This window comes from Ictidomys tridecemlineatus, chromosome 3, assembly GCF_052094955.1.
Source record: "Ictidomys tridecemlineatus isolate mIctTri1 chromosome 3, mIctTri1.hap1, whole genome shotgun sequence".
NCBI classification, from domain to species: domain Eukaryota; kingdom Metazoa; phylum Chordata; class Mammalia; order Rodentia; family Sciuridae; genus Ictidomys; species Ictidomys tridecemlineatus.
In genome coordinates, this window is record NC_135479.1 from 145,948,169 (window position 1) to 145,967,310 (window position 19,142).

The 19,142-nt window shown below is 36.4% G+C and overlaps 3 protein-coding genes across 4 annotated transcripts in view; 2 read left to right on the plus strand and 1 right to left on the minus strand.

Annotated features, from left to right (window-relative positions):
* Kpna1 (karyopherin subunit alpha 1) overlaps positions 1-4,562 on the plus strand; it is a 64,463-nt gene extending 59,901 nt beyond the window's left edge. For both annotated transcript variants that reach the window (XM_005327666.4, XM_078044128.1), the window contains 2 exons: positions 2,566-2,744; positions 3,056-4,562. In XM_005327666.4, the coding sequence (XP_005327723.1) occupies positions 2,566-2,744; positions 3,056-3,243 (367 nt within the window). In that variant the 3' untranslated portion in view covers positions 3,244-4,562. The remainder of the gene's footprint in view (positions 1-2,565; positions 2,745-3,055) is intronic.
* A 1,941-nt stretch (positions 4,563-6,503) lies between these two features.
* Positions 6,504-14,643, plus strand: Wdr5b (WD repeat domain 5B). The gene is made up of 2 exons (XM_005327665.5): positions 6,504-11,581; positions 11,958-14,643. Exon 2 carries the CDS (start codon positions 11,996-11,998, stop codon positions 12,986-12,988), a length of 993 nt encoding a protein of 330 aa, XP_005327722.2. The 5' UTR covers positions 6,504-11,581; positions 11,958-11,995; the 3' UTR covers positions 12,989-14,643.
* Positions 14,644-16,063: 1,420 nt separating this feature from the next.
* Fam162a (family with sequence similarity 162 member A) overlaps positions 16,064-19,142 on the minus strand; it is a 28,128-nt gene continuing 25,049 nt past the window's right edge. The window contains exons 4-5 of the mRNA XM_005327664.5: positions 18,152-18,260; positions 16,064-16,328 (exon numbers count right to left, since the gene is read on the minus strand). Of these exons, the coding sequence (XP_005327721.1) occupies positions 16,236-16,328; positions 18,152-18,260 (202 nt within the window). The 3' untranslated portion in view covers positions 16,064-16,235. The remainder of the gene's footprint in view (positions 16,329-18,151; positions 18,261-19,142) is intronic.

Genomic DNA, 19,142 nt, shown 5'->3' on the forward strand with positions numbered 1-19,142 from the left:
TTTTCTTCTTGAGAGTTCTTTGAATATTTGTGTTACCAGTCTTTTTATTAAATATGTGTTTTGCAATTATTTTCTTTCAGTCTATGGCTTTTAATTCTTACAATAGAATATTTTATAGAGCAGGAAATTTTAATAAAGTCTAGATTAATCAATTTTTTTCTTTCCATGGATTAAGCTTTTGGTGTTGCCAAACCCAAGGTTGCCAAGATTTTTTCCTATGTGATTGTCTTTTTCTTTTTACTTTTTTTGGGGCGTGCTGGGAATTGTCAGTTGTCCAACTTTGTTATCAGTGTTGTGTTAGCTATTCTGGTCTTTAGCCTTTCCATATAAACTTTAGAGTTGGTTGGTATTTATAAAATATCTTACTGGAATTTTAATTGGAATTATCACATTGAATCTATAAATCAAGTTGGGAAGAAGCGACATCTTAACAATATTGAGTCTTCCTGTCCATGATCATGATTATGATCATGGAGCATTTCTTTGTTTATTTAGATCTTAAGATTTTGACGTTTTCCTCATATAGATCCTGTACATATTTTGTCAGATGTGTACTTCTTTAATGCTACTATAAATGATATTGTTTTAAATTTCACATTATAATTGTTCATTACTAGTATATAGGATAGCAGTAGAATTTTATTAACATTGTACTATCCAACCATACTTATTGCTTGTTAGTATGGGAGGTTTTGGTCAATTCTTTGGGCTTTTCTGCATAGATACTAATGATATCTGGAAACAAAGATCATTTCTTCCTTCCCAGTCTTGTTAACTTTCTCTTCTTTTTTTCCCTCATTTCTCCCCCGTCCCCTTTTAAAATAAGTGTATTAGCTAGGACTTTAGTGCAATGTTGAGTAGCAGTGGTGAGGGAGTACATCCTTGCCATGTTCTCAGTCTTTCCCATCATTAAGTATAGTGTTACCTGTACAGTTTTTGTTGAGGTTCTTTATCAAGTTAACAAATTTTCCTCTATTCCTATTTTGCTGCATCTTATATTTTAATTGTGAATGAGTATTAGATTGTGTTAAATGTTTGCATCTATTGAAATGATCATGGTGATTGATTACTTTTTTTTTTAATGTTGAGTCAGCCTTTCATACCTGGAAAAAAATCCCACTTAATGTATAATTCTTTTTACATATTGCTGGATTTTATCTGGTAACATTTTGTTGAGGATTTTTGCATCTATGGCCTTAATAGAGATTAACTTGTAATTTTCCTTGTAATGTCTGTTTAGTTTATTAGCAAAGTGAGTTAAGTGTTCCTCTGCTTCTAAATTATGGAAGACATCATAGAATACTAGTATTACTTTGTCTTTAAATGTTTGGTAGAATTCACCAGTGAAATCATCTCATTATAGTGCTTTCTATTTCGGAGGATTAATTATCGATTAATACATTTTAGTCTATTCTTATTACCTATTTCTCCTTGTGTGAGTTTTGATAGTCTCTTTCTTTCAAGAAATTGGTCCATTTCATCATCTAAGTTATCATATATGTGGGCATAGTTATTTGTATTATTTCTTTATTATCCTATTAATGTCCATGGCATCAGTAATATTTCTCTGTTTTACAATATTAGTAATTTTGTTATCATCGTCGTCTTCCTCCTTTCTCTGTTTTTGGTTTGTTTGGATAAAGATTGATTTTTATATATTTTTGAAACTGAAAAAGCAAAGTAATCCGAGAGAGAAAGTAGAAGATAGTAGAGTACACTAGCAGTAAGTTCCAAAATGACACTATTCACATCCACAGAATGCACCTGGATTCATTCATTCATTATCTCTCCCTTTCTATACATAACTTGGAAACCAGAATGATACAAAAATGACATTAATATATGCCGTGACTGTGATTTTTTTTTGTGTCATAGGAGTAATTATTACGATTAATCCTGATTACCTGTTAAATTCTCCCTGAATTGGGGCTGGGGATGTGGCTCGAGCAGTATCGCGCTCGCCTGGCATGCGTGCGGCCCGGGTTCGATCCTCAGCACCACATATAAACAAAGATGTTGTGTCCGCCGATAAGTAAAAAATAAATATTAAAATCCTTTCTCTCTCTCTCTCTCTCTCTCTCAAAAAAAAAAAAAATTCTCCTTGAATTAAATGAACTATCAATACTAGCTCGAGAGTTAGTTTTATTCTCCTCCTAGTCTTCTTAGAACTTAGTAAAATTCTAATCACATTTGAATTATTTGGCCTCCTGGGTTTGTGCTGGCTTTTAGAACCAAAGGTTCATGTTTGGGAAGAGTGGCTTCCTATAGAAACAAAAAGACAGTCTATTAGAACTATGCTATTTTAATTAATTAGTTGCTTATATTCAAGGTAGGAAATAATTTTTATTTCTTACAGTCCAAAAATTGTGAAGAGAAAAATTGGAGAACTAGTTTTGGTTAATTTTTTATTAGCTTTTTTTTTTTTTTTTGGTGATGAAGTGTGTAATTGACTGGGTACCTATTTTTATTTCTACAGTGAATTTGAGGATGACTCACCAGTTTCATAATAGTTTTACAAATTTAAAAATTTTGTTTTGACTAAATCATTTTTTTATATTAATTTAGGTACCTAGTAGAACTGGGTTGTATCAAGCCGCTCTGTGATCTCCTCACTGTCATGGACTCTAAGATTGTACAGGTTGCCCTTAATGGCTTGGAAAATATCTTGAGGCTTGGAGAACAAGAAGCAAAAAGGAATGGCACTGGCATTAACCCTTACTGTGCTTTGATTGAAGAAGCTTATGGTAAGATGCTTTGAGTGAAGAAGATTGTGGCCAAGAATTAATTAGGTCATAGATGCAGTCCAATAACAACATTAATATTACTAGGTAGTGGAGAATGTGGTGACTGTTAAGGAAATTGCTATTTCTACACTCTATTGCTTACATATATATATTTAAGAAGTCAGTTTATAATATTAGCTTTTAGATATAATTTAGCAATTTTTCAGTGTCATTATAAAACATAAGAGAATCTTCATTTATATCAAGAAGACATGGTAAAATATTGTTTATTGGAAATTCCAATAAAGATTTTTCTTTATTCTTTGTTCTAGGTTTGGATAAAATTGAGTTCTTACAGAGTCATGAAAACCAGGAGATCTACCAGAAGGCCTTTGATCTTATTGAGCATTACTTTGGGACCGAAGATGAGGACAGCAGCATTGCTCCCCAGGTTGACCTTAGCCAACAGCAGTACATCTTCCAGCAGTGTGAGGCTCCTATGGAAGGTTTCCAGCTTTGAAGCAATACTGCTTTCATGTTCCTGTGTCAGACCAGGCTACCCAGTCGAGTCTTCTTGTGGAGCCCACAGTCCTCATGGAGCTAACTTCTCAAATGTTTTCCATAATACTGTTTGCGCTCATTTGCTTGCCTTGCGCACCTGCTCTCTTACACACATCTGGAAAACCTCTGGCTCTCTGTGGTGGAATACCCTTATAATAATAGGGTAACCAGAATGGCCCACTTTAATGGAAAAATCCCTAGGCTTTGGAGATCCGCAATTATATTAGAGTCATGGGAATATATATATATATATATATATATTAATGTGGCTCCCTTTTTTGTGGGGGAGAAAAAAGGACTCTTCCTCATTCCCTTTAAAGTGGGAAACAAATACTGACATTAAAAGATAAAACTAAACCTTTATCTTGAATTTCACACAACTACTTGTGACAAGGGAGATGTTTAGACTTGTTGTGTACACTTCAGAGTACTTTTCATGAGTTCTTCCACAGTGAACCCTTGGATTATCTGGTGGCTTTTTCTAGCCAAATTTGCATTAATTCTTACTAAGATTGGATGGTTTTCTTTCCTCTATTGGCGCCATTCTTCAGATATTAAAATTAAACCATCCATTCCCTTACCTTCAGCCTTCAGTGAATGCTTTCTAGTTGTCAGGAATGCTGAAGAATTAACACTTTGACTCTTAAATGTGATACTGGTTTGCAGATTCCCTTAAAGCAGAAAAAAGAGGAGCACGTATTAATTTGTATGGCTCTTGCTTCTCTTTGATCTTATGTAACTTAGGATTTGGAAGTGGTTCAGTTCTAATGCTGGTATGAAGATTTAGAGTTCTTAGTAATCAAAAAACATATCCTATAATTCAGTTAAAAAATAAGGAGGGGAAAAAAAAAGGACTCGAACCTTCCAATTTTCTCAGACTGAACCCAGATGACTAGAGGCTGTGTTTCTGCATTACAACAAATATTTCAGGCTTTGTGGTCCTGATCAAGGTCCTCAGTAAATTGGAGTTAACCCTAGGTGCTTTCCCCCTCTGTGACTGGCAGATAATACGTTATTTTAAAGAATACTTAAGAATTTTTTTTTTCTTAGTCAAGTGCAGCTTGATTCTGATATACTCCTGCTGCATATATGATCCCTGTAATGTAGCATTCTTAAGAAAAACAACCATTTTCTCAACATGACATGCTTAATTCAAATAAGGGCAGTGATCTTTTTTCTAATAACCTCATTGTTCCCTAACAATTTTATTTCACCTACTAGTACCAACTCCCACCCTCACCCCCAATAAAAATGGTGTCCACCTTCTGACTCATTTAATGATGACTGCAATCTATACCTGCAAATGGCGCTTCCAGTACTGTGTTCACTGATCCACATTTGTGCTTGGACTGGAATGAAAATATAAGCTTAATTGCCAAGATAACTGCAACTGAGTTCAATACGACTTCTCGGTGCTAGTTGGCCATCTTGACTCAATGTTGGGATACACTATCAGAGAAGATTTTTTTGATGATGATTCTGTTCAAAATGAATTCTGAAGGAAAAGTTGCTGACTTCTATTTCAGAGCATACCCTTTTAAACCTCTTTAGACTTATCCTCTTCTAGAATTCATAACCCCAAAGTGTAAAAACTATCTGGAAGTTGCCCCTGACAAGCTATTATACATCTCTGATAAATCCTGCTGAATGTAGGAGATTTTCAGAGCTTTCATACCTCATCATGATGTTATTTAAACAGCCAACTTATGTGACCTGATTTAAACTTTTAAAAAGCCCACTTCATTCAAACTAGAAAGATTCAAAGACAAAGGACATTTATCAGCCAAGAGTGACGCATTCTTCGCCTCTAGTCTGTAGTTGTGTCTGTGCTCGGGGATGGATACGTCTGATGTCTGTTGTTATTGATGGAGCAGCCACAGCAAAACTAGTCAACTCTCATCTATACGGTTACTTTTTCTAGTGCTGCTTTGTGCTGAGGAACTTTTTAGTTTACTGCACTTGACTTGTAAAAGACTTTGATTCTTTGTAATTTTAGAGATAAATTAGGTGGTTAATTTAAAGAAGAACTTTCAATGTTGCCTTTACATCACATTAAAATATAACTTCTTTCAGAAGTATAATAGAAGCACTGATTCATAGTAAAAATCTCATTTTTAGCTTTGATTTTTTTTTTTTTTGTGGCTGAGTTTTTTAAATTGTAAATTACTGGTAACATGTCATTTCTATAGGATGTTTTAAATTATGTATCTTCTATTAGATAGTTAAATTTTTTTTTTCATTTTATAAGCCAATTTGAATGGAAAAGAATATAAAGCACACCAAGTGTATTGCCACGTTAGTAAGAGTAGTGTGTGGTGGGAATTTTTGCTAACAATAGCAGGTGTCTCAATGAATGAATTAAAACAAAAAAAGTCCATTTAACTGATGTGATCTGTTTTGTTTAAAACAGAAGAATTTATCTTGCTGTGGTCTTAAAAGTTCATGAACCTTAAGATCTGAACTAAGCTTTTATTTTTTTAAGTAAAAAAATTGAAATTGACTCAAGTTATATCACAGCATAATTCACATGTGCTGGTACTTATTGATAAATCAGCCTTTTTGGTATTAGAAATGGCATTTTAAGGGGTAATTGTAAATCCTATTTTATTTCTCTGGAAGATTCTATTTAGTTTGACTTATATTTTTATCACAAAAGTGTGTCATTCATTATAGAAGTATATTGATTTCAACAAAAGAAAACTTTTTAGTTTTATATGCTGATGAGGAAAAGTGGCTGTTTTTCCTCCCCTGACTCCTTCCTTCAAACTTTGAAAGTATACTCTTTCCAATGAGAACTTTGGTGGGGAGAGAAAAGTGTTCAGAGAATTTGGGGTGTAAAAGCACCTGATATCTGAAGGACCAGCAGATATATAATGGTTGATTGGAAAAATACCAGGGAATGTAAAGATGGTGGACATAAAGAAAAGATTGAGGAGACAGAATTCTCAGTAGAACACTATGTTGTCACTTATCAAAATCCTTTTTAGTTATTGCCTATGTCAGTACTGCTTTTGAAGACTGTTGCCCTAGGATTGTTTCTTCATATACCTGATAAAACTGATTTGACTCTGGGATGTTTTCAGCCTTATTGTTACAGAGGAAAAATTAGCAGTTTTCCCTTAATAAATCTGAATTATTCCAGGTTGCTGCTGATTTTGCCTAAGAAAAAAGTATGTAAGTATATTTCATCAACCAGATATAGCAACTAAATCCTCTTGTCAATGACTACCTGCAGGCAACTTTAAATTATTTCTGTAGTTCAAAATAAACATTTTGGCTGTTGGATTCCCCATCTTGGGGCATTATTATAAAAAGATTTTCTTCAGGTCAAAGGATTTATTTCTATTTATTACTTGAGTGAAATTGTCTTATCAATGGCAAGTCATTATAGTTGTTTTAGAGATTGAAGCTTTTTATGTAAATTGGAAATTTTGATGTATTAGGATGCTGTTCACTAAATAAGGGCCTCACTTTTAGAAAGAGGCATTGTTTGCTTTCAACTTACATTGTATGCTACCTCCTGCATTCCAGATTTGCTCATTTGTAGAGATGTGTGTGCCTATATGTGAAAGTCTCAAATTTAAGTATTTTGACGTACTAAATTAATAGGGCCATTTCCTTCTACTAAGTGAACAGATTAAGTAAATATCTGTCCATTTGAGAAATGTTTTAGGTTACCTTTTCCTATCAAAAAAGTTAATTTTTAAAAAAGTAATTGAAAGCCAGATCTGACAAGTACAGTAAGTAGGCTGCAATGTGAAAAATATACCATAACGTGCTTTAATTGTCCCGAAGAGGACAGGTTTTAAGAATGAATACCTGAGCATCGGAATAATGTTTGGTAAAGTAAGGTATTTACATATGAATTAAAATTATCAAATTATATTGGGTATAAAATACATCTGAAAGCTTGAGGTAAGCAAAGGTAAACTTCTAGATGAAGTTCCATTCTGTTTTTAATTAAGTGTAGGTAAAGAAGTCTGTTTTTCTGAAGGTCAAGGCAAAGGCACTTTGTCTTTATGTGAGTATCTGTTATGTTATGGCTAAGGTCTTTCCCATTTTCTTAATCCTCCAAATAGTTTTGAGGTGGATAGTCATCACTGTATTATAGATGACAAAATAAGACACATAAGAAATTACTTTGCTTCATGGTCACAATCCTTAAATACTGACTGTCCAAGGGAGGAGAGAAGACTTGCCAAGTTCTATCTTAAAGAAAGCACTGGTTGTGCTGTTCTGTGCCCAGGAACTCCACAACTAGACTTTCAGGAGCCACAGGTGGACAAACCCATTTTGTAGGACCATTCTTCCTGACTTCTTTATCATTGGCTTTCTGGCTCCCTTAGAACAACTCCATCTGATGTAAGTTGCTTTTAGTTTATACAGTCTGGTGTTGTAGGCCCACTCAACCCAAATATCTTTCCCCTCGTTTGGTGCTAAAACTCTGTACATCAAGACAAGTACAACAGAGGTTTATTTAAAAAAAAAAGGCAGCCAGATATGGTGGCATACACCTGTAGCCCCATCGCTCAGGAGAGGTTGGAGGATTGCAAATTTAAAACCAGCCTCAGCAATTTAGCTAGGCCCCAACCAATTGGTGAACCCTTAACTCAAAATAAGGGCTGGGGATGTAGCCCAGTGATTATGTGCCCTTGGATTCAATCCCTACAAGAAAAAGGAATTTACTAACATAATTGGGAGATTTTCCATTCAAATGCAAATAAAGGGAGGTGTTGACAGAAAAGGAAAACCTCTGAAATGAAGAATTACTCCCTGAAGCAGTGCCATGGATGTGAACTTAATACAGTGTCCTTCCTAAAAGAGTATCATCCCTTTGAGGTATCATTTTACTGTATTTTTGTTTACCTTATTTTGGCCACTCCATGACCTTTTTCAGAGTGTTTTAACACTGATTTTGGAAGGGCTGTAATGATTCTTTGTACTTGAAAGCAGTCTGTCAGGCCATGGGTGAGTGCCTTGCACATGGTAGACATCAATAAATAAAGGAACATGCATTTTTGTGATGTTAGTAAAGGGTACTCAATTACAAAAGAAAATTTAAAGCAACTCTTTTATGCTATTGTTTGAAACTAGGATTAAAAACTTAAAGCAAGTGTCTCAACATCTGTTTTATATGTAGTTGCTTTTCAGAAAACATAATATGACCTGAAGTTTACAAAAGCAAATTTGCTAAAGCCAGCTTGGGTGATTGTTGCCCTCTTTCACTTGAATTTTGGAAAAGTAATTGTCTCTAATTTCCAATCAGTATATGTGGCCATTTTTGTGATCATTGATGTTTTTGCAAAAAATAAAATTATTCTTGACACTTTTTTATCAAGATCCACTTAACCTGAGGAAACCAGCAGAGTGCAGCGGAGGGTCCATAGTAAGAATCACAATACCTTATCTACCATTTGGGTTTAGGATTATTAAAGTGATGGGTACAGAGAAAATGAAAACTCAAAAGATCACAGTGGGAAGAGAATAGCACAGGATTTGAGAGAACCCTGGACAAGCCTGGGTGTAAATTACCATATAAAAAGTGTGGAATTTTCCAAAATTAGGTTAATGGTTTATGAGACTGCTGAACTCAGCAGTGACTGTACTAGTTTATTAGGGACAGTTCCAGTTTAAATCAGTGGGTCGTTTTAATATGTTATATTTAAGTGTCCCCTGTTCATGGCAACATTTCTGTTTAGAATATTTGCAATTTGGTAAGGGGCAAGAGGAATAAACCTTTCAATTGAAGATTTAAGACTTTAAATTGTGAAACTTTTATGGTAAACTTAAGTTGGATTCCACAGGCAGGAAAATTTCAAATCACCTGTCTGATGAGAATTAAGGGAAAATGTTAAAAAAAAAAGGGGGGGTGAGGGTGGGGGTTAACCATGTGAGAGAATCTCTTCTTAGTTCACATAAAGTATGGTTTCTGACACTTTGGATTTACTTGTGTCAATATTCCTTACTCCTCCACTCGAGCCATCAATTTCCTCATTCGAAGGAATTCAAACTGAAATTCTTAGTTTTAATTCATAAGACTACATACAACATTAGGACTAGTTGTTAATATTAGAAAATGATTAATAAGTTAACCAAAATCATAGTTGTATTCTTTATCATCTTTACACAGCTTCCTGATGTTGCTTGATTTCAAAAGTGGGTTTAGTTTTATCAAATTTTGGAGAAAATTCTTTTTGTGGTTGATGGTTGATTTTGTGTCAGGCATTTAACCCAGGAGCAGATTACCACTGAGCTACATCCCCAGGTGTAAGGGTGTGTGTGTGTGTTTTTGAGACCAGACTTGAACTTGCAATCCTGTTGCTGGGATTACAGGCCTGTGACACTCTCCTAGCTAATTGGCTAATTGGCTTAATACTCTTAACACGTTCTTAATTTTGTCCCTCTCCCTCATGCTTGTGGTATCCGTAGCGGATTAAATATATTCTAGCACCAATACTCCATTCAGCTTTTGTCAAATTTAGTTTATCTGTTTTAGTAGTTCCCCTAGTACATAAACAGTGATTGGGAAAATTCAGGTTTTCTTAACATTCTTTGAAACAAAAGCTTGATTTTTTAAAATCTCAGCTGCTTTTAAATTGACCTTTCAATGAGCTAACAAAAATGGAAATAGATGCTTTGTTTGGTGGCACCCACCTGTAAACTAGATTTAAGGAAGCTAAGCAGGAAGAGTACAAGTTGGAGGCCAGTTTCAGCAACTTAACTGAGACTTGTCTTCCTTTGTACCCTCTTCAGTACCACAAATAGATGTTTTTACTATAGTTAATGAATTACAAGTTAGCCAGGTATGCCTGTTGTGCCTTATAAAGGCAAAACTTTCACATGTCTAATAAAGTACACAATAGGAGACCATTTGTTTCCAAATGAGTTTTAATTTTCCACAGAGAAATGTATTTGCCCCCTGACTTTAGCTTGGTTGCCAGGAAATCCCTTTACACAGAACAACATCTACCTCAATCTCTGGTAGGCACTCCTTGGGACTGAGGATCGAACCTAGGGGCTCTGGGCTACTGAACTACAGCTTTGATCCTTTTTATTATTTGAGACAGGCTGTCGCTAAATTGCTCGGGCTAGCGTCCAAATTATGATCCTCCTGTTTCAACCTCTGGAGGAGCTGGGCATAAGAAACTATGTTCAGTTCCTTTCTAATTGAGCAATCACAAGGATGGAGAAACTAGTCTGTTTACAGTTTCTTTGTAAACTATTTAAAATAAAGTCTTTATTTATTGGTACCGGGACTTGAACTCAGGCACACAACCACTGAGCCACAGCCCCAGTCCTATTTTGTATTTTAGACAGGGTCTCACTGAGTTGCTTAGTGCCTCGCTTTTGCCGAGGCTGGCTTTGAACTAGGAATCCTCTTGCCTCAGCCTACTGAGCAGCTGGGTTTACAAGCCTGCGCCAACTCACCTGGCTAAGAGAGTATCTTAACTAGTTTACATACTTTCATGTTCATGATAATTTCTTAAAACTATGGGAAGCTCTCAACAGCATATTTAAGAATAATCTTATCCATTTCTTACCCCATTGCAACAACCTCTGTCTTCTGAATCCCCTTTGAAGAAATAGGAACTCTTAGACCAAAAGTGCTCACACAACGTTTGCTGGGTTTTCCCATTGACTTATAAACTTATAACAAGACTTGTTCTTTATCCTTTTTCTAAAGGTTTAGAGGGGAAACTTTGAACCAGAAATCTTAAAATCTGGGCATTGATTCTTCTCCACTCAATATGGCATAATGGTCAAATAGGCCCTAATGCCACCAGGCAGGAGCAAAACCAAAGCAATCTGCAGCGAAAGTGCTTGCAGAGAGTCAAGGGCGAAGGGTAGGTCAAAGCTCCACGCATTTCAGAAATGTGTCTAGTTTGGGTAATTTATGAGCCAAGGGTGAGCCTAAGCCTTTGACTAAGGCGCATTAAGAAACTCATTTTTTCAAAAAAAAATGCATATTCTGTTTTCGGGGGAAAAAGACCCACTGAATCCCAAACTGTCAAATTAGGTCTGGGAAACATTCTGTTAAGATTCCCACTCTTCCAGGAAAGGATTTGAATTTGCGGGGCGCGAGCGAAAAGGACCGGAAACTAACATTGCGGCGCAGGCGCAGGCGGGCATCTCCTATTGGCCACGTCGGTTCGGGCGTGATTGGGGGAGGGGTGGATCCCTTTTTGACCTTGCGCCCGGCTTCCCCTCCCACTCTTGTTTGACGCGGCGTTGAGGTGCAGGCTGTTGGTATTGCGGAAGGAACCTTGGCATCCCCAGCCTCTAGTTCCGGTGGCTACGTAGGTTTTTAACTTACGAAACCTTGTGTTTGAAGTGGTGGTTCGTTCATCCTCCAGTACTTAGTCCCTCAGACTGGAAGGGTGGCTCTGTGTTCTCCAACCTTCGGAGCTGGGTGGGGGAGGGGCGCTTGATAAGACGTTTTGTGCAACCCCCTCCCACCGCCTCCGCTTGGAACCGCCCTATACTTTAACCTAACACCCAACTTTAGTACCAGGCCTGCCGGCAGCCCCAGAATCCTTTTGATAATATTCGCGAGTATTTGACAGGGGCGACTTAAGTATTAGAAGCCGTGCTGGTGGTTCTGAAATCGTATTAATTAAAACCGTGTACTTTTAAAATTGCGATTTATTTATTTATTTTTACTGCATGGGTTAGGGCCGGACGTCAACCTACTATATTTGGGCTTCCGAGCCATGGCGACTTGGGAACCAGGAGATGCCTTGGCACAGTCCACCCATCCCTCTTCTGCCAATCACAGCAAGGAAGCGCCTGAAAAACCTAACTATGCTCTCAAACTCACTCTTGTGGGGCATACGGCAGCAGTATCATCAGTTAAGTTTAGTCCTAATGGAAAATGGCTAGCAAGTTCTTCTGCTGATAAACTGATTATAATTTGGGGAGCATATGATGGAAAATATGAGAAAACATTATATGGTCACAATCTGGAAATATCAGATGTTGCCTGGTCATCAGATTCCAGTCTTCTTGTTTCTGCCTCAGATGATAAAACTTTGAAGATATGGGATGTGAGGTATGGAAAATGTTTGAAAACACTAAGGGGACACAGGAATTACGTCTTTTGCTGTAACTTCAATCCGTCATCCAATCTCATCATTTCAGGATCTTTTGATGAGAGTGTGAAAATATGGGAGGTGAAAACAGGAAAGTGCCTCAAGACGTTATCTGCTCACTCTGACCCGATTTCTGCTGTTCAGTTTAATTGTAATGGGTCCTTGATTGTGTCGGGTAGTTATGATGGTCTCTGTAGAATCTGGGATGCTGCTTCAGGTCAGTGTTTAAAAACACTTATTGATGATGATAACCCTCCTGTCTCTTTTGTAAAATTTTCTCCAAATGGTAAATACATTCTCACTGCAACTTTGAACAATACTCTTAAACTGTGGGATTACAGCAGAGGCAGATGCCTGAAGACCTACACTGGTCATAAGAATGAGAAATACTGCATATTTTCCAGTTTTTCAGTTACTGGTGGAAAGTGGATTGTGTCTGGCTCAGAGGATAACCTGGTTTACATTTGGAACCTTCAAACTAAAGAGATTGTGCAGAAATTACAAGGTCATACAGATGTCGTTATCTCAGCTGCTTGTCATCCTACAGAAAACATAATTGCATCGGCAGCATTAGAAAATGACAAAACAATTAAACTGTGGATGAGTAACTACTAAAGCCAAGTTAGCAAAAAACTTATTTGAAAGATAGTTTTTCTAACTGGTATGTTTTTTATTTCTTTTAAAAAATTACCTTCAATTATAAGTCTTACAGATTTATAATTCAAGAATACAAGACAAGACAGTTTCGAAAGCAAGTCTAGAATCTACCTGGGGCTTCTGACTCCTAATCTTGATGCCTGTTAGGAATCTCAGATATATTTGTCCCTGTACAGGTTTCTATTCTGTTCCTCTTACTAACTTTTGTAGAGGCTTGGTTTACTTGGGAAATAGTTCAATTAGACAGCATGTCTGATTGAGGTGGGCAAGAAATTTTAAATCAACAACAGCATGAGGCTAGGGAGGTAATAAGAGGACTGCAGATACATGTCCCGTGCCTCCAGCACTTTTAGTGATATGTGATGGAACATGAAACAGTATATAGAATTATGTCAGTAAGTTGGGGAAAGTAATTCCTGATTTTTTAATTAAAGGACCTCTGCCTCATTAGATAGTGCCATCGTGTGATGGCAACGTATGCTACACTTGATTGGTGAGACTGCGGTCCTTCAGGATGTTACCTATTAACTCACATACTTCAGACTCATTGTACAGAAGTTACTTCTTGTGCCATCACTGCCTGTCTCCCTCCAACCTCAGTGGACAGAAGAATTAGATGTTCTTGCTTTTTCTATAATTCCTAAAACTCAAAATACATTATTTACCAATTTGTCATAATGTTTTCATGGGCCATGTTTCCAGCAGATAATGAGCTCTGTGGGATCAGGAAGTTTTGATCCCACAGAGCTGATTATTCACCTTTGTATTCTGTTTGATGAATGACAATGAATGTGATGCCACAACTTCCTTTATTCCTTGCCTCCTTTCAATAGGTTTTAGTAATAAATACCTAAAAATATCATTATTGATTAAGAAGTGTCTAACCCTAGCCACACATATTAACTTTATTCACACAAAGCTTGCAGGAAATATAAGGTAAAAAATATAAAGTAGAAAATGCAGACATGAAACACACACAAAAAATCTACCATGCAGACATGAAACACATACAAAAAAAAATCTAGACATTAAGCAAAAATTAGTACAACAGTAATTTTAACTGAAAGCAATAAAGGCAAAACTGTCTTGCTTCTTTTATATTTTATAGCACCTCATCAATTGCTCATTAAATTGTATTTGACAAATTCTGAGGAATATATTATAGTGACTAGTAGAGTGCTGAGAGCTTTCTGAAGAATAAGTTACTAGTCAGGTGTTAGTGTTAAGAGGTTTATATATGGGGCTGGGGATGTGGCTCAAGCGGTAGTGCACTCGCCCGGCATGTGTGCAGCCCAGGTTCCATCCTCAGCACCACATACAAACAAAGATGTTATGTCCACCAAAAACTGAAAAGTAAATATTGAAATTCTCTTTCTCTTTTTTTTTTTTTTTAAAAAAAGGTTGATATATGAGAACACTGGAAAGAGTATAGTGTTAGTGTTAGAGGCAGGTCTGAAATTGTGGCTAAGAAATTTATATTTAACCCATAAAGAACAGTCATAGTGGGCTGGGGTTGTGGCTCAGTGGTAGAGCACTCGCCTAGCACTTGAGAGGCCCTGGGTTCGATCCTCAGTACCACATAAAAATAAATAAAACAAAGGTATTATGTTCAACTACTTCTAAAAAATAATCAGTATGTTATTAAATAGAGAATAACAGAATGAGAAATGATTGTGTGAATGGTAACAATTATGAGCCAATGGTTTAATGAGACATTTTTAATTTTTATTAAAATAAACCTACAGGAATCACATTTAAATGTTCTTCAACAGTTAATGGTTTCTATGAAGAAAGGTTAACTACTTTTAAAAGAAGTGTACTACATTAAAATCTACCCAAACTTAAAACATTGGTTTAGGAGTCCCAAAATAATCAAGAAAAATGAATCTTCTAAAATGTATGAGAAACAATAATGCTTTTTTTTTTTTTTTTTTTTGGCAGCAGGGATTGAACTCAGGGACACTAGACCACTGAGCCACATCCCCAGCCCTATTTTGATTTTTAGAGACAGAGTCTCACTGAGTTGTTTAGGGGCTCGATTTTGCTGAGGGTGGCCTTGAACTCTCCAGCCTCAGCCTCCCAAGCCCCCAGGATTACAGGTGTGTGCCACTACGCCTCGAACAACAATGCTTTTTGATAACTTTGCAAGTGATATCTAAAAGGAAGCTAAAGTTAGACTGCTCCAGAATAAAGTATACAAACAGATAACATCAGATTAAGAAGCTATAATATGTTAGATTATACCTAGCGTTTTATTAAACAAAGCTCCCAAACAGAAGCATATATTACTTTTTAATTTCTATTATAACTGAGGAGAACTAGCACATTGGGCTGACTATAATGACTTGACATCCATTAATACTAATGAGGCATATTGAGAATAATTGAAGTGGTTATCATAGAAACCATCATCCATATATAAGTGAGACAACTTGGCATCCCAAAGTAAAAACTAAATGAGATGTAGGCTCATCTTTCACACTAAAAAGAACATGAGATTTTCATAAGGAATTTAGTTTCTCAGGCAGCAGGAAAGGAATCAATTGGGAACCATTATCCATGGAGATAGGAAGTGACTATTGTGGCCCCCAGCAAATCCATGATGCTAGAATTTCTAAGTCCCCCAAACTCCTGGCCAGACCACTCTCATCACCTTGTCAAGACATTTTCAAATAATGTTCTCCAAAGAAACTCCATCTTTGAGATCCCAAAGTTACAGTGAGGTCTGGCTACTTCTCAGGGCTTTCTCAGGAGTCAGCCTCCCCAAAGTACCATAGCATTGTAATCACCTGGGCAATGTCATCTGATCCTCCTTACCCTTTAGAAGTAAGTACCAGAGGGAGAAATACAGAATGAGAAGCCATTCTGGCCGCTGGAGAGAAGTCACTTTAGTAATGGGAACAAAAGTAATAAATCAGATATCTGATTCTAACAGTTAATATTAAGGCTGAAGTAAGTTGTCTCATTTTAAAATTTTTTCCAAAAAGCTGGGACACTGCATTTTACTTGGATTAAAGCCATAAAACATAAAACAAGTCTTTAAGAAAATTTATTTGTATATCTATAGCAGAAAATAGGGAAAGAGTATAAGTCTGTGCAAAACATATAGTGATGAAGTGGAGCCTCACCATATCCTTTAAAATACAGGCTTGCTGCAACATTATTCCTGGATTTTCAAAATCCAGCCAGGACGGATGCTTCTCTGCTACTCTGTTTTAGCCTTCATGGCTGCTTCCTCTCTGAGACGAGCTTTCTTTTCTAAGTTCAAGCTTGTTAAAGATTCATTTCTTTTGGCAGCCTAAAATGAAGTAAATTTGAACAGGCGATTATGTCAAGTTGAAAAGAATGTCATTATCTTACAGTGAGGACAGCAGGGTCTTCCACATGCGTTCTATATCCTATGATGCTCCAGACTACAGTAGCCTATCTAAGCACAAGATTAGTGTACACCTCTCCCTTTCTGGCCTCTTTCTATAGATTTGCAGCTTCTTTTCCTTACATTTTTCATTCCTTTGTTTTTCCCTTTTTCTTCCCTTCCTCTCCACTTCTTGTTGATATTAAGTACCTTCTCAATTTCCATTTTTTCTCCTTTTACTTTTTTTTGTTGCTACATTTCTCCTTCCCAACTCTTCTAGCTCCTTACTGGAGCTTACTTACATAAACAGATTAGTATGGTATAGAACATGAGAGGAACTCATGTGCATATGGCTTGGATGATGCGAAAAGAAATCTCAAATATTTGCTTCTGCAGTAAACTCAATAAGTTTAAACAAATATACAAAAGCAGTGCACTTTTCTGAGAATTCTGAAAACCCACATGTCCTCTTCAGAAGCTTCTGAAGGTTTCAATCTGAGAACTATGCATGAGAAATCAAAAATGGAGACAGGGAAAACTGAAGTAGGACAGCATCAGTGTTTTCAAGAGAACTCGGCCTACGTCAGCACTCTTGCCCCTTTGTGCTCCTGTGAGGTCAGCCTAAAATGGGCAGTGTTTTCATTTAACTGCAAGACTCTAAAGAGAGCCAAAAGTTCATTTCCTTTTACTCTGAAGTCACTGAGGATAAGGAAACAGTTAACAATGGGTGTGTAGAAGAATCTTTTTAGTATCTGTTAATAGTTATAAGACATCTCTTCTAACATGGAAGCTGTAACACACAGTACCAGACATTAAAAGATAGTTTTGACCAGCACTACTGAATACAAAAATAACTAGTAAGATAAAAATAACTAATAAGATAAAAAGGTTTGGTAACTGCAAATTTGGATCTAAATTTTTGCTTTGATACTTTGAGTTTGGGAAAATTATCGAGCATCTCTTAAGTTTCAATTTCTTCCTTTATTAAAAAACTAATAAGAAAACTATATCTCAGGTTCTAAGGATTATTATGGTGAGTAAATGAGCTTAACAGTTTACCCTTCTACATAGTAAGCACTCAATAAATGGGAAAAATTTTTCTGTACTTCCATTAGGCAGCTCTGTTATAAGGGAGTTGTGTAGCCTTGGGTAAGTTACTTAAGCTTTCCAGGCTAGTTTCCTTATCTATAAATGAGTACCTATCTTACAGTGCTGCTGTGAGGTTCAAATGAAACAATAATAGCCAAGTACCTGGAATGCAGTAAGAATTCAATTAGCAATAGCTGTTAATTATAATCTATTTTAAAAAAGATTTCTAGATTTTCATTCCTATGTGCTACTTAGAAGCAGTTCCTTAAACATATGGCTACGTTTGGCTGAGCCTCAAATAAAGAATCATGATAAGATGTTCACAATGATTAAAGCAGTTATAGTGAGGATAAATAAGTCCATGTACTGACAGTGCTTTATAAATATGCAAAGTGCTATAAAATGCCACTGTCCTATTTCTTGTTTCATGTTATTTATGACAACTATGATAACACTTTTTTACACAAAACTAATATTTCTTCATCATGTCAAAATTAGGCCTTGCTATTTATCCTGACACAATAGCTCATGTTTGTCCTACTTTGTCTTTTGTTTCCTATCATTTCTTGTGTAGAACATACATAGCCTCTTCTTGGGCAGTAAACACAAGGATCAATCCCTGCTTTCCTCCTGGTTCTTTGTGAAGAGAATTCAGACACAGGGGAACCCAGTCTCACCTTCTTGCCCTCGATAATCATCAGGATGCATCCTGCCACTGTCAAGGCGATCATTATATAGCTAACCTTTACCCGGATCTTGTTCTTTGCAGCATCAAGCATCTCAAACCTAATAATACAATGTGATCAAGAGATAATGTTAGTAACTTTTCTATTTCTGAAGTTGCAGCAAAATATCAAGTTCTGTGTACCATAGTTCAGAAGTATAATGTCTATAAACATTTAAAAAAGGAGGTAGGAACTGGAGATCTCAGATTCTTTGGGAGGATGGGCCATTTTCACAACTCATTTATGTGTTTAACAGCAAGATAACAAAAATTTAATTCAAAATAAGTAAGAAAATAAGAAAGAAAGAGCCAGGAACAAAACAAACAAAAATAAAAATAAAAAAAAAAGCCCAACCCCCCAAACCAGCAAGGAATACTACTTTTGCTATGGTGAGCCCCAATTTTGGCTCTCAGGTTTCCAGCAGCCATCACTAAAAATGAAACCATTAGCTGATTCTCCTTTGTGTTCTTAAGAAAATATGTGATATAGTAAGCACTATATCACATAATGATTGAAGAATACCTTGGTAATAGACCCTGCTATGAGCTTCCAACACAAAGTACAATTCGGAAAGAAAACCAACATGAGAAAGTCAAACAATGTGCTCTATATAATCTGTCTTTTTGCTCCGTCTTGAACTAGGAATAGATTTGAGAATATCTGAGCCCTGCAGAAAGATCCTTTAAGTGACAATCCCTTAATGTTTATCTTTTAACTAATGATTTGCTAAAACTTAGTGAAAGTTTGCTTTGGCAAGTGCCTGGAGTGTAGTAGCTCTGCTAATCTGTCCTCTTGAGTGTACACCCATGTGCCCCAATAGAAAGTTGGGGGTTGGATCATCATCTTGGATGAAAGCAAAGGGGCATAACATGGAAGAGTCTAAAGAGAAAGCCACTCTATATTGGTTATTTTATAGGTAGACAGTGGTTCTATTGCCTGGATG